Genomic DNA, 15,502 nt, shown 5'->3' with positions numbered 1-15,502 from the left:
CTCTCCCTTCTGTTCGTTTTGCGACAAGCGCTCTGGCACGGGCGAGCGGGCGCTAATGAGATCGTCCGTGCACTCCGGGCTTGGAGAGCGCGTGTTGGGGCGGGGGGTGGGGGTGGGGGTGTGGGCGGGATATGTGGTGGATCTGCTGGGGACCAGGGTCTACGACGCCAGGCTTTGTACAGTATTTCCCAAGTGGCTTCCGTGGCTTTTCGTGGGGATTACAGCTGGTGTCTGGGGGTCAGGTAGCGAAGTGCCCTTCCGCGTGCGGTGCTGCTGCCCTTCCCCCCACCACCACCACCACCCTTCCCTCCAGCCGTGGCACTGCGACCAAAGAAAACAGGGGGCATCCACATAGTCGCCTTGGTTTGACTTTTCACTTTTTGTTTCTCTTCACGTTCACTCCTCGACCCACTTTTCCCGCCGTCGCTGCAAAAAGGGCTCCTTTTCAAGCACGCTAATTGATGCACTGCTTTCCGCATTGATTTCGCCGCTGTTTTTTCTAACGGGAATGAATTGCGATTGATTTAATTCACCGCCGTTGCTTTCGTGAGCTTCCCTCCGGACGGTGAATTTTAAGCGACGCGTGCAATCAAATGCAAAGCCACATGCGCATTTGTGGCGATATGGAATTCATTAAAACGTTACGCAACCTGCACACTAAAACACGTATTTATTGCTGGGGTATATGTAGTAATTGTGAACTGTCCGTAAATGTTGACTCAAAAAATATGAGACCCAAAAGGCTAAACAAATGCGATGATTGAACGTATTCATTCCATGACTACATCACGATAAGACGTTAGCGTTTGATGGTGGCGACTTCTTACACGCACATAGCATTGCTTTGTCATCACAGTCTCGCGCAGCGTTACGATGTCAAAGGCGCAGTTTCACTCGGAACTAAGCCTCTCAACGCAAATCGCCTTCGCCAGACAGCGACGCGACGCGCACGCCGCCGCGCGTTCGTAAGCATGTACGTCGAACTCCTTTCGCACCGCACGTAGCCGAACGTGCTAATCGGAGGTCCGGCGGGTCGTGGTGGTAGTGGGGGTGCAGAAGGACAACAAACCAAACACAAAAAGCAGTTCAAAATTTCGCGTGAGCTCGCGCGCCGCCTGATTCACGCGACTGACACCCAGCGAATTCGCGTGCGCGTGCGTGCCCGCAGGCTTTTTCCGCAGGAGCATCACCAAGAAGGCGAGCTACGTGTGCAAGAACGGCGGCGCGTGCGAGATGGACATGTACATGCGACGCAAGTGCCAGCAGTGCCGGCTCAGGAAGTGCCGGGAAGTCGGCATGCTGGCGGAGTGTACGTACTCGCCGCTGTGTGCATGCATGCTGACCATCTTTCGCGCCGCACGTTAGCCAGCCGTGCTGTCACTCTTGTCCAGACAGATATTGCTCAGCTGTTTTAGCTCATCGTCTGGATCCCGGTCTAGAAATAATCCGCCAGTGAATTTGTGGATAACAGGGCATTCCGTAGATCGATTGGGGCAACAGACGATAGGCGTCACGGAATTATAGGACCGCAAGATACAATGAGTTTACTCGACCAGTTCACTGTAATGTGTCTCAGACCATAGCAATATGTATGTATCAGAGGTGTGGACTCGAGTCATGTGACTTGGACTCGAGTCAGACTCGAGTCATGAATTTGATGACTTGCGACTCGACTTGGACTTGCATAACAATGACTTTGTCCCACCTCTGAGATGTGGACTCGAGTCATGTGACTTGGACTCGAGTCAGACTCGAGTCATGAATTTGATGACTTGCGACTCGACTTGGACTTGCATAACAATGACTTTGTCCCACCTCTGGTATGTATGCATTTGAGCACGTGCACGGCCGTATTTAACATATGCAGCTCTGGCCTTAATGTCAATTGCACCCTGGGTAAACAGAGAATTTAGAGCCCATTGACAAGTAATCCTTCTATAATAACCCGTCACTTGTCTTTTGTCATCCGTCATGTGACTCTCTGCCTGTGTGTGTGTGTGTTAATGATTACGGCGCGTTTGTAAAATCTGGTGACAACGAATTAAGGTTGTTTGTGTACCCCGTGTATTTTATGTGGCTCCCTGCACGACATTGTGTCCTTGGAGGTTGCCACGCTGGTCCCCCACCCCTAAGGCCATGCCAGAACGAGTGCATGCCGCATTCGGCATGCCAAGCCAACCGACCCACAATGGCCTTGCCGTCGCTCAATCCATCTCACTCCATCTCTCCGTTGGTCATTGTCTCTCCGTTGCGTTCGCTGCCGTTCTGTCACCCGTCTCATCCACGCGCCACCGTGCCCTCTCGTGATGTGCCCTGCCCAAACCCATTTGTGTTCACGAAACATGCATGATATTCTTTATTTGAAGCTTTCGTGACTGCAGGAATCAATACTCTTTGGTTCTTTCGGTGAAGTCACGTAGGTAGAAAAATTAACAAAATATATAGCACGACGGTTTGATCGCAACACAAGCGGCCGCCACATATATAGCATCTTGTTGTAACTGCTCTCTCGCTGGTTCAGCGGTTCCACTGCTGGATTTTTTTTTTCATCCGCCCGAGGACGACCGCTTGTGTTGCGATCGAAACGTCGTGATATATTATTTTTATTTTGTTTTATTTTTCTACTACCGTGACTTTACCGAAAGAACCAAAGAGTATGCATGATATTGCACATCTTAGAAAGTACGACGTACGATTTGTACGTATTGTTTGCATTCATCGTGTGCTGATAAAAAAAAAACGCTTCAATAAAACAAAGGAGACAGAACAAGACAGAAGTTTAAAAATAATCACGTAGTCATTTTACCGAGCAAGGAAGACACTACAGAGGAAACATTGATCTTTGAATCAAATTGATATTTAATCATCGTTACAACCATAATTTCAAGTACATTATGAACTCCATCATCTTGTTTCCCCAACTAAGACTGGACACACACACACGAAATTCCAGTGGCCTAGCTGTCGAATGTGCAGGCGGTGCAACTGCACCGGGGCCTACGAGCTGGAGAAGCTCAGGTCCCAGGCGAGGAGGAAGAGGTTTGGGGGAGTAGGGGGAGGGCACGACATTGGGTACAAGGGGGCCCATTGTCATTCATTGAATCAAGGCCCATGCCAACCGCCCGATATGCCACTGCACCAGTCTGAAGCTAATACCGGTGAAATGCCCAATTACTTGAGCGGTAGTCCGCCGCCGTAACGAAGACAATGGAGCGGTTTGCGTCGCCATGAATTATCAATGCCGAGGAATCTATTTATTTCCTTCCATTCACACGATCGGAACTCAAATTGCAGCCGCGCTGAGAAACGCATTAATATTTCATGGGGCTGCCGATATCTGTTGCCTCATGAATACAACATCAGCATTAACATGAATCTTTCAGACCCTGGAGGGCGGGGTTTGTTGCTCTGCCCCGGTGTGTGTGTGTGTGCGAGGCTTTGTAGTCAGGTCTGCCACTTGAATGTACGAGTAGCTTAGTGGGGAGTGGTCGCGTCGTGGTTAGTGCGCTGTCCTCCGAACCCGCTGACCCTTAGTTGGATTCCCGCTCACGGCTAACGCCACCGATGACAATGTGAACAGGTCCTGCGCCTATCCAGCACCTGGTGTGGTGTGCAAACATCGCCAAAGGTCGCCCGGGCATGGTACTGACCACCCACCCCCTTCTGTGCCATGCTGGCCTTCATAGGTGCTCGCTCACAGCACTTGTCCCACATGTCTGTTAAGGCTATACGTGGGATTTGTGTCTGTAGTGTAGAGGTTAATGGACTGAACAACGAATCCGGATACCCAAGTTCGATTCTCGCTCACAGCCAACATCAACGGCGAATATCAGAACTGGTTGTGGGGCTTCCCCTAGACAGCACCACGCCTGGGCGACAAAGGCGGCGGTTTGACGTTGGGATGGTGACACCACCACCCCCTTGCGTGCCATGCCGGCATTAATTACGTGCGCACGAAGAGCACTTGCCAAAACAGCCTGTGTCGGCTGTAAGGGGAGTCTTTGTATTTGTTGTGTATGGGTGCATGTGTGTGTACGCGTGTGGGGGGAGCGGTAGTGTAGCGGTTAGCGCGCTGCGCTATAAACCTGGCGATCCGGGTTCGATTCTGGCTCACAGCCAACACCAATGACGATTATCTGAATCGGTCCTGGGGCCTCCCCTAGGTCGACTCAGCCTGAAATGAGTACCTGGTGTGGTGTGTAAGCATCGCCACTGGGGAGACAAAGGCGGTCGGGCGTGGTGCTGGCCACCCACCCTCTCGTGTACCGTTCTGGCCTTCATAGGTGCTCGCTAAAAGCACTTGCCCCTATAGTCTGTTAAGGCTATATGGGGGATTTTATCTTTGTGCATGCGTGTCTCTCTTGGACCCTGAATCGTTTCAGCGGTGCACAATGTTAATGCAAAGTCACGACTTGGCTACAATTCATGCTATTTAATTCACACACACGGACACACCACACGGACACACCGCACGCACCGCGCTAAATAAACACGAAGGCCTTTAGGTTAGCCTTAGACACCGTTCGAGCCAGTGCTGTTAGCGAGCACCTGTTAGAGGGTGGTGTGCCTTGCTTTGCCGCCTTTGTTTCCTCTGAAATAGTTTTCCACCCACCATACCATGTACTCATTTAAGGCCGAGTTGATCTACAGTAGGCGCAGGATTGATTTAAATAGCACTTGCCACTGATATTAGTCGTGGCCAGGATCTCAAGCTGCAGGGTTTCTTAAACAGCTCACTCAGCGCACACATTTACACTCACAACCTGCTTAGTTCAACGATAACACTGGTCAACAAGAAAAAAACATTTATTTCTGGCCTGGACTTTTGCAGCTGTTTTAGACTAATTTCAGGGTGCCGATTCCAAATCTGATCTCAGATTTGCTCTATCACATCTCATTTTATGCTATCGGCATACCCAATTTTTATTGATTTTACCCGAAATTAACTCTGTCACTTATGATTGCAAGTTGTTGCGAGTCAGTGACTGCTTTAGTGTTAAAATATGGTGCTGTATTTTTAAGATAGTGTGTTTATGATATCATTTTATGTAGATATCCACATTTATTTAATATTTTCCTTCTGCAGTTTTTATTGAAAATGCAATATTTGATATCTCAAAAACCTGATGTGATAGACGACAAAAACTGATGCCAGATTTGGAATCAGCACCCCAAAATTACCTTAAAACCGTTGGAATACCTTATACCAGAAAAAGTGTGTTGACCAGTGTAAGTGTTGCTTGCTTAATTACAAAAATATATTACACGAATTTTAGTATTTACCTTGCTCGGCATAACATACTGCACTGGTATATTATACCCTTCCATGTACATGCATCATGCTCGGCCACAATTACAGGATTTAGCCATTACATTTTGTTCCAGCTGTTGTAAATTGGATTTCTGGGCACGCGGTCACATTTAATTTGGTTTCACGACACATCACCACTTCATCGTTCAATATTGCGTTTGCACGTGAGCCATGTTTCAAAGTTCAAACAAATCCGTTCATAGATGTGCATACAAATATAAAATAAATCCAGCAATACGCAGAAACCACGAAGCCAATTTTTGAAAATGACAAAATCATTTTGCAGTACAGCAATTTCATCAAGACTGCATAGCTATTCGTGTCTGCGCTGCAGCAGAGATCTCCCACGTGTTTCTGTGTCGTGCTGTTACGCGCACTGTACTAGTTACACATTGGCACTTTTTATTTAAGTAACAAACCTCACTAATTGGCTGTGTCGGGTGGAGGTGGGTTTAACGACACATTTATATTTACGCTATCTAACACGAAAAATATAACCTATATTATTGATTATATTGGTTGCGTAAACCCGATTACGTGTTTATTAACTCAGCCTGATTACCAAGGATTGCATAACAAAAACCGAGTCAAATTTGTGGGGGGGGGGGGGGGGGGTTACCGACTGCTTAATTTGGCATAATTCTAACGCTGAGATAACATAAAAAATATTGGTTTGAGAGCTGACAAAGGCTCGTTGTTGGGCATGTAAAATTAGTCATAATTCTAGATAGAGAGACATTGAAGTGATGTCATCATCATCTTCTTCCAGAGCTGCAAGCTGCAAAGTTGCAAAAAGAGATGTATTTATTTTACAACTAGACGCTTAGAAAACAATCCAGAAAATGTATTTGTTGGTGGGGGGGGGGATAAAAAAACAATGGCACAAAACTACAATTTAATCAACTAACCTTTCAATTAAGCACATTTCACAGAGACGGAATATACATGCCAAACATGACGTATTAATTATCTTCCTACACCACTGTTACAATGTATCACTGGTCACCATCCACGTAGTATATACATTCATGTTTGACTATAGATTATAAACGTTGACAGTGTATTACTTTGTAAAACAAAAAAAACCCATAACCAGACTGCTTTGACTTCCAACGTCATGAATATCCCCGTTGGCTTCCTGCAGAGAAATACACGGGCGTCTGCCTGTCCGTTGCACAGGTCTTCTTACGGACATCCAATGCCAGTCCAAGCGAATGCGCAAGCATCCCAAGCGAGCGATGGCGAGGGCAAGCCTCTCGGACGATGTCTCGGCCACCGAGGGACGCCACAATCTCGCGCCAGGTGCCACGGTCTGCAGGCAACTGGTGAGACCCTTGGAGACGAGTTACACCCCACGTCCTGCCTTTACCTGTGAATGTTATTTCGTCAAATCTGTTGGTGAAGCAACAGGCCTGGGCGATTAGATGGATGCTACTATCTGCACAGTGAGACCCATGGAGATGTCTTCCACCCCACATCCCTGCCTTTAGCTGTGAATATTAATTTGTCAGACCTGCTGGTAAAACAACAGGTCAGGTCTATTAGATGGATGTTCCTCTCTACACAGTCACTCGCTGGATTTTCAGCCAGCACAGACGGAATCTTTAAAATTCATGTGAAGAACTACAAATGATGTTCGTAGCAACGAGATTGATTTCATTCTGATAGGAAAACCTCCAAATTGTGAGAGATATCTCTGGTCCTCAACACGTTCACAAGAAGGGCGTGAATAAACACTGGTGGGAAGCAAGTTGCTCTTCAGCAAACCAAAGAGATCATATATTGCATTGTAGGTAAAACCAAGATAGTTTACCTAAAAAAAAGGTATCTAGATCCACAAGTGGGTGATTTTAGGCAAACTCTAGGAAGCAGATTCAAATGGCGAAAGGATGAAATTGGTTAAATAGATGTCACCACTTTAAATAATGAATTAACCATCATAGTAATGGATAATGCATTGAACTTGTGTTTTTAACCACAGCAGTAGGAGTGATAATTCGACCTATTTCAATAAATATTACATCTTTAAATTTCGATGTAAAGCTTTCCTGACTGCAGGTATTCATCTTCTTGATTCTTTCGGTAAAGTCACGTAGAAGGGAAATAATAAAATAATTAAAATATAACATTATATAATACAATTCTCACGACGTTTCCGCCACAATGCAAGCAGCCGTCCTCAGGTGAAGTCGAGAAGAACAGGGCTGTCGGAAAGACAACGTCCATTTTATTGTTTTATTTTTATTATTTTATTATTTCCCTTCTACGTGACTTTACCGAAAGAACCAAGAAGATATTACATCTTTCTTGACAAAAAACAGTCGTGGAAATTAACGATTTCTCCCGACAGAAATGTTTTCCCTTCATGACCGCTTCTGGAATCGTGTCCCTTTTGACTCAGATAGCAAGCCAGGGTCTCACTGGTGGTGACTCTTTGCACTGAATTTCGCTTACGTTTGTTTTCTTAAATTCTTGACATGAAAACAAACGGATTATGCCGCTTACCCACTCTCCGTATCAGTGCTGATTGGTGACGTAATAAATAAAATCACAGTCAAGATAAATGCATGGATTTTTTTGTACAGTCGGTGTTAGCAACATTTCTATTATAATTTTTATCATTTTTATTATTTATTTGTATTGTTTACCTACGTGACTTTACCGAAAAAACATAACAGTATGAATCCTTGCAGTCACGAAAGCTTCAAATCTAGAGTTAGCAACACCACCTAATCGCCACTCCTCCCTGGTGTCCCGTACCAAGCTCAATAGACGCGCACTTGTAGGCTATACAGGGGATATTTGCCTTTGTAAGTACGTGTGTAATTACAAATGTTCTACCGAGTGCCTATCGTGTGAAAACCCGTTGTCATTGAGCCCCTATGAAGGCCGGTAGGATGTACAAGGGTGTTTTGTCGCCAACAACATTCCCAGCCACCTATGTCTCCCGAGTGCTGATGAATTTACATATTGCACCAAGTATTAATTTAGGGCTGAATCAGCCTAGGCAAGACTCGGCACTGGATTAAATAATCACAACTGATGCTAGCGGTGGCCGTAAATCGAATTTGGGCTGCCGATTTCATAGCGCAGTGTGCTAATTGCTACACCACCATTATCCTCACACACACGCTCACACACACAATCACAAACGTGCACACACACGCTCGTACACACCACAAAAAAAGCACGCTCACACACACAACATTAACAGTTTCATTTTCTTTCAGTGCCCTGCAGTGGGGAAATTGCAATGGCAGATTCCAGGCACAGGGCAATCTATAATTCTACACAATTTCCCTTCACAACACCCCACCCCCGCGGTGGCAGCAGCAGCGGTGGTGCGGTGTTTTCGCACGCACGGTTTTTATTTTTCAGCACAGGCCCAAGTTTCCCGACGTCCCGTAATTGATGAGGCCCTCGGTGTTGGTCATTACAAATGGCCTGCCTCCGGCCACTTCCTAACAACTCTCGTTTCACTGGAAGGAGGCCTCATCCCATCAATAACCTTTATTATGGCCCATTTATTTACACTCACGGTGACCCGTAGCCTGAGGCACTGGCCACGGATGCCGGCCCAGGAGGCACTTGGGGCACAGATTAGCGCAGTTGGCAAGACGCGCGTCGTGAAATTTAATATATTTCCTCCCGCCTGCAAAATGCAATTGATGAAAGCAGTCAAATGCGGCTCCCAATGCCGGATGCAAGCTGCGTGCGTGCGAAAGCAGACAGCAACATCGCTCCACGCCTCCACCGTGAACATGTTTGAGGGATGAGCAATGGATTGTGGTTGACCAATTTTGCTCACCATGTCAGTGGAAATGCTAAATTATTTTTCCTGGTGGAGGGAATATGTAAGTCACAATACGTTGAACTGGGCTCTCTGAATTATTGAAGCAATTGACACACAGTCTCCGTGTGTCTATGTTGTGTGTCTCTCTCTGTGTGTCTGTGTTGTCTCTCACTCACTGCTTGTGTGTCTGTCTGTGTGTCTCCGTGTCTGTGTTTTGTCTCTATCTCAAATTTAGTTCTACCTGCTGACGACTGCTTGTGTTGGAATCGAAACGTCGTATTCTACTATTTAATTTATTTTATTTCTACGTGACTATACCGAATGAACTAAATAGTAATTCCTGCAGTCACGAAAGCTTCAAATCAAGTTTCAATTGATAACGCTGCTGATTATTGTTTTGTTCTCGTATGTGTCGCTGAATGGAAAGCAATGAGCAGGGCTTGGTGAAGTCAAGCCATTACTTTTCTTACTTGTCAATGTGATGTCTCTCATGTGTGTTTATTTCTCTGATCCACTGGCCATCATCCATACAAAGCCATGTGTCCTGTCGAAGCCCACTTATTTTTCTGAGCAGTCAAATTGACGTTGAATGTTCATTGTTCTCCCATCTATACGTTGCTAATGCTGTCTCTCAGTGGAATTCCACGCATGCATCTCTCCATGCGTCTTTGTGCACGTTTCAGCTTTTAGTTCAGTCGTCTTTGCTCATGTCCATTATAAAAAAAAACGCTAGAACGTCTGAACATTTTTCGTTTTTTGTTTTTGCAATCGCATGCAATTTGACAAGACAGGGACGTCGTGTGTGCACGTGTGTTTAGACGGCGGATCAGGATGAGTGGGCGCTGACGGTCGAACAGCAGAGACTCATTGACTTGATAGTGGGGGAACACCGCAAGTACAGGATCCCGCACGACACCTTGCAGAAGTTCGTCGTAAGTATGACATCGCTGAGATGCAAACCTTTCTCCTTAATTTACAGGACCAAAACATATTTGTAATTGAAACACACGATTGCGCACGTTGTGATTCATATTTTCATATTGTCATTGTATCTCCGTTGCATTTGTAAGCTGATTCAACGCGAACCAAGCAAGTTCAACAAACCGTCGCCAAAATATTGGGGACACAAAAATAACTATACTCTTTGGTTCTTTCGGTAAAGTCACGTAGGTATAAAATAAAATTAATCACGACGTTTCGGGCGCAACACAAGCGTCCGTCATGGACCCCTGCAGTCACGAAAGCTTCGAATAAAAAATAACGATTGAGAGGTGGCCGTGACTCGGAGAGGCCTTCATCCAGCAGCGGATTGACCAGGGTTGCTACTGCTGATAACATTAAAAAAAACAAAGACATTTAAATTATTTCCACGACCGCTGTTGCCGTTGTTGTTTTGCGTGCGCTGCTGCTGTTGTCGTGAGACAGACAACAGGGAGAGACAACCTCACAGAGGCAGCGTGTACCGGGTTGGGCAGCGCATGAACACGAATTGCCACGGCAAATGTCACGCCGGCCCGGCCGAACACGTTGCACATGGGCGCGACGTTTGTAACAAAAAATGAAAATCGCAGCTCATCAATAATGCATGCGAGCCAGGAGCCCCGACTGAGCTCGTTGTTGTCACTGAGGTTGGAGGAGGAGGGGGGGGGGCCGCCCGCCCCCCACCCTATTTGCAATATGCCTGATTGACAGGGGACAGGGCTTGCTTACATTAGGCGTGTCGGGGGTTGAGTCCCCCATAGGACCCATATCGGTGTTTATTACACCGTGTTCACCACCTGCACCGGCACCCCCCCCCCCCCGTTCTCGCACCCCTCCCCTTTGTTGATGAGCCTGCCAGAACAATCATCTCGCGTAGGGGATTGCATGCATTTGTTGTTTTGAAAGCACAGCTGCCGGGCACATGCCCCCACCGCCACCCCACAATTTTTGTCCGAAACGTCAAGCGGGCAGCAACAAACGGCGCCATTTAATATATGAGATTTAGGACGTGTCTCGGAGCAAGGCGATACACGCGTGGGGGAGGAGAAGATGGCAGGGAACACCAACGCCGAGCAGTGCGGGGAGGGGGGAGATGCACAAAGAGAAGTGTTGGGACCTGCAGTGTGGTGAGTGAGTGGGTGAGTGTGTTGTTGTGACCTGCAGTGTGGTGAGTGGGTGGGTGAGTGTTGTGACCTGCAGTGTGGTGAGTGGGTGGGTGAGTGTTGTGACCTGCAGTGTGGTGAGTGGGTGAGTGTGTTGCTGTGACTTGCAGTGTGGTGAGTGGGTGAGTGTTGTGACCTGCAGTGTGGTGAGTGAGTGGGTGAGTTGTTGTGACCTGCAGTGTGGTGAGTGAATGGGTGAGTGAGTGAGTGGGTGAGTGGGTGAGTGAGTGAGTGAGTGGGTGGGTGAGTGTGTTGTTGTGACCTGCGGCCCGGTGGTTGAACACTGCGATGCACGAGATGAAACAGGCGACACTGTCGAATCGAGTCCTCTGTACGGGTGGAGGAATCAACGGGTGAAGTCCACGGGAACAGTAGCCGTGGCAGTAGCGACAGAAGAGTGACAAGGGGGTTACTGCCTGCCAGTGCACGTGTGACTGGAGTGGATCAATGAGCGTTGGTTCACAAATCAACCGGACTGATTGACGTTGAATTCCATCAAGCGTGGGACTCGTACAGCACGCTTTGTGATACTCTGTTGGCAGTGGTGCATGAACATAGAACACACAAAAGGCCAACACGTTCGCTATTAGCACTGTCCTGCATGGAATATAAAGCAGGTGGAGTTGTGGACAATTCACATTTATCACGATCCTCTCTGCTAATGAAGAAGAGCCATTGCCCCAAACCATCACCTCTTGTGTCTTCTTCTCATGTTAGGGCAGTGCAATTGATGATTATGTTGAGTTTTTATGACCTTTTTGTGAGATTGAAACATCTCTCCTTCCCTCCCTCCTCCCTCGTAGCTGAATTGTAAAGAAAGGGATAACGTGCTTTAAATTAATAAACATGTCTTCCCGTATTCTCTGGATTCTAACATGCTCCCAAAACTTGTCTCCGTTGTCAATGTATGAATTTTGTTGAATTTCTTTCGCGCCGTACGTAGCCAATACAGTTGCACTAATCTGTCAACATAGTTACACTAATCTGGTCACACACACACTCGCACGGCTATCGGAATATAAGAAGCGACTCCCAAAGTGTGCCTTGTCATCCACAGAATGCCGAATTGCACAAATATGCAGTTCCCACATTGTCCCTTGGCAACTTGTTATTGAGTCATTAACAAATGATATTAAATACATATTCTTGGGTTTTTATCGGTAAAGTCACGTAGGTAAAAAAATTAAAATTAATAAAAGTAAAATAAAATAAAAATAAAATATTTTACTTTTATTAATTTTAATTTTAATTTTTTACCTACGTGACTTTACCGAAAAAATCCAAGAATATGAATCCTTGCAGTTACGAAAGCTTCAAATCTAGAAGATATTAAACACACGCTATTGCGTGCATATAATCTTTTTTTTTTATCGCACAGCCCTGTGTCAATCCACTGCTGGGTGAAGGCCTTCGCCCCACGCCTCGTCGGTCGTGAGGGTAGTTCGACCATACTTCACCACACTGGTCGTGGCCGTTTGGTGACGTCACCGCTTCGGATATCACCGCACGCATTAGACGCGAGGCCCGGGAATCAAGCTCGGGCGCCGTCGCGTTCGTGGCGCGGTGCGCTAACCACTGCGCCACCACTCCGAGCTGAAATTGTAGCCGTGGCTTCATAATGAAATCCTGACGTTGTGTGCACGTTGTGTGCACGTGTGGAGCAGTTTCAAGAATACTGGGAAGGAGGCGACAAGGAGAAGTTGTGGGAGATCGCTACCATCCAAGTCCAGGTGCTGGTGGAGTTCACCAAAAACCTCCCAGGTAGGGGCTACACACACACTTCATCACACCTCATCATCATCATCATTTAATATTCATGCCACTCCTCCCATGGAGTACGTCTCGCGGTGCCCTGTGGGACCCCCCAGTGCCAGCTGTCCCTGTGAGGCCCATGGCTTCCTAGTTAAGGCACCTGAAGAAATGCATCAACGTTTGGCACATGACGTCACCGCGCATGGTCTTACTCTTTACTCGAACGACGTCTTGGGATCTCCACTGCGCACTGTGAAGCAAGCGGAAAGTTACTAATGGTTAATGCACCCCCAGCATTGACCAGGTTCGCAGCTGGGCTCAAACCGCTCTACCGTTCGACCATGTCACCTCCCAAGTGCCATTTTGTCGAAAAACTACTGCAAGTATTCTAGATTTGAAGCGTTCGTGACTGCAAGAATTCATATTCTTAGGTTTTTTCGGTAAAGTCACGTAGGTAAAAGATCTAAATTAATTTTACCTACGTGACTTTACCGAAAAAACCTAAGAATACTGCAAGTATATTATACGCTGGGTTGTCTGGGGTGGATCTATGGCATAGCAGTTAGCACACTGCACTATAAAACCAGCAAGGTGAGTTGTCCATAATAGTTTTTTTTTTAGGTTAGATCGCGCAACTACAAATGTGTCGTTAAACATGCCACCACCCGACACAGCCAATTATTAAGGTTTAACACGTTAACAAAACAACTTGCGAATGTGTTACTCGTTCAGCGCGCAGGTGTGTTGGAGGGTAAATCCACAACATTTACAATTCGAGCGCGACGTTTCTCCAGTAATTACAACCAGCCTCATCAGGCGACAGCCAGAATTGTGGCGAAATCCTCCTCACTGTCTCGGTCTTAACTAGAGGGACGAATGTGATGTTAAATTTCGATTTAAAGCTTTCGTGACTGCAGGGATTTATCTTCTTGTTTCTTTCGGTCGTGAGAATTATTTTATTATGTTTTATTTTCATTATTTTATTACTTCCCTTCTACGTGACTTTACCGAAAGAACCAAGAAGACGAATGTGATGTTGTCACTGTTAGACAATCAGGTACAAAGACCAGAGGCGGGGAGGGAGGGTTAATGTATTCATATAAATTGCAATGGATATGTGTTATTGGTGTGGTTATTCACAGTAATCAATCTTACTTATTGGCCATGTCGGGCAGCGGCGGGTTTAACGACACATTTATATTTACGTGATCTAACCCAAGCAAAAACACTTTTGTGGATAATATTTGTCGGGAAAGCCTCCGTGTTAAACTAACCTCAGTTGTATTCCTGCTCACGGCTACCATCGGCGGCGAGTGATATTGGAACCCATCCTGGGCCCCCTCGCTCAACAGCGTCTGAGATCTGCTTTAGAATGTGCACATTCAGGGTGATCTGATTGTAGGCGTCATGGTGATTTATCATAGGCCAATAGATGATGCAATTTTGTTTTCAAATCCATTGCCGTGCATGAATCAACTGCCCCTGCGATTGTGGATCAAAGACAGTGGCGTGATGGATGTGCAGACTTTCCACTGAGAACGCATCAAGAACTGATTTATCAGTGATCGAGTCTGCAGTGTCAGTGCAGGAGTTGAGTTTAAAAGGGCCCTTGTGAGTTCCATTGAGGCATAGGGCCGAGGCACAAGCTGAGCCACTGCGCAGCCTCGGCCTAGCTCGGCGGTGGGAGTTGAATCACTTATGCAGCCGACAGAATAATATCTGAGATCCCACGTTGGTGCGATATTGCAGAGAGCGCGAAATTGGATTTGTGCCCCAAAAGGGGCGGCAAAATCTGCGGGGAAAGTCGGCGTACGGATGCGGAGCACGTATCGTTACGAAGGGAAGATCCGACCCAGTCAAGAGCAATTCGCAGCCATGGTAGGAGATATCCGGGAATGACTTTAATTTCCGTGAAGATATGTCACTTTAGCGTCACAAACAATTTTCCGGTGAAAATTGTCGACACCGGTGGTGACGGTGCAGTCGAACAATCATCTCATCCACGGCCTTTAAGCCCCCCGCAGCAGGAATGGTTGAGTCGGCACGTAGGACAACCAGTCTCCTTCTCCCCGCCACCGCGCCCTCTCGCAGCCTCTCCAAAATCCCTGGCATCGCCCAAATAAATGAAGGGCTCTTCGATTGCATTACCTCTTTTCATCCAAAACAGCGGCGTAGCTTTCTCCAATCAATGTTTTTTTTTTGTTGTAGATAGAAACGTTGTATAAGACAAATGTGAGCATTGTTGATTAAATATCATTATTTGGCTTCCAAAATATGTTCATACAAGCGAGCCATGACTGTCAGTGCAATCTCAAAAGCCACCAAATTTGTGCTGATTGATGCATATAAAATACGCAATTGAATTATTGCTGAACCAGGTTCGCCAATTTCACGTCCGTGTAAGCGGCATATTAATTTGACAATCCGCTTTAAACATTTCAGAGCGAATTGACCAATTAGGCAATGCGCCACAGCCTTCCTCCACGGTGGAAGCCTTCAGTG

At 46.5% G+C, this 15,502-nt stretch overlaps 1 protein-coding gene across 5 annotated transcripts in view; it reads left to right on the top strand.

The window, feature by feature from the left end:
- NR1H4 (nuclear receptor subfamily 1 group H member 4) overlaps nucleotides 1-15,502 on the top strand; it is a 108,916-nt gene that overhangs the window by 60,023 nt on the left and 33,391 nt on the right. For 4 of the 5 annotated variants that reach the window (XM_078601550.1, XM_078601545.1, XM_078601547.1 and 1 more), the window contains exons 4-7: nucleotides 1,169-1,309; nucleotides 6,491-6,636; nucleotides 9,923-10,036; nucleotides 12,910-13,009. In XM_078601550.1, the coding sequence (XP_078457676.1) occupies nucleotides 1,169-1,309; nucleotides 6,491-6,636; nucleotides 9,923-10,036; nucleotides 12,910-13,009 (501 nt within the window). The remainder of the gene's footprint in view (nucleotides 1-1,168; nucleotides 1,310-6,490; nucleotides 6,637-9,922; nucleotides 10,037-12,909; nucleotides 13,010-15,502) is intronic. The other variant, XM_078601546.1, reaches the window with a different exon arrangement.

Source organism: Lampetra planeri, chromosome 16, assembly GCF_965212315.1.
Source record: "Lampetra planeri chromosome 16, kcLamPlan1.2.h2, whole genome shotgun sequence".
NCBI classification, from domain to species: Eukaryota; Metazoa; Chordata; class Hyperoartia; order Petromyzontiformes; family Petromyzontidae; genus Lampetra; species Lampetra planeri.
Note: the sequence above shows the minus strand (reverse complement) of the source record. Positions and strands in the feature narration are given on the sequence as shown.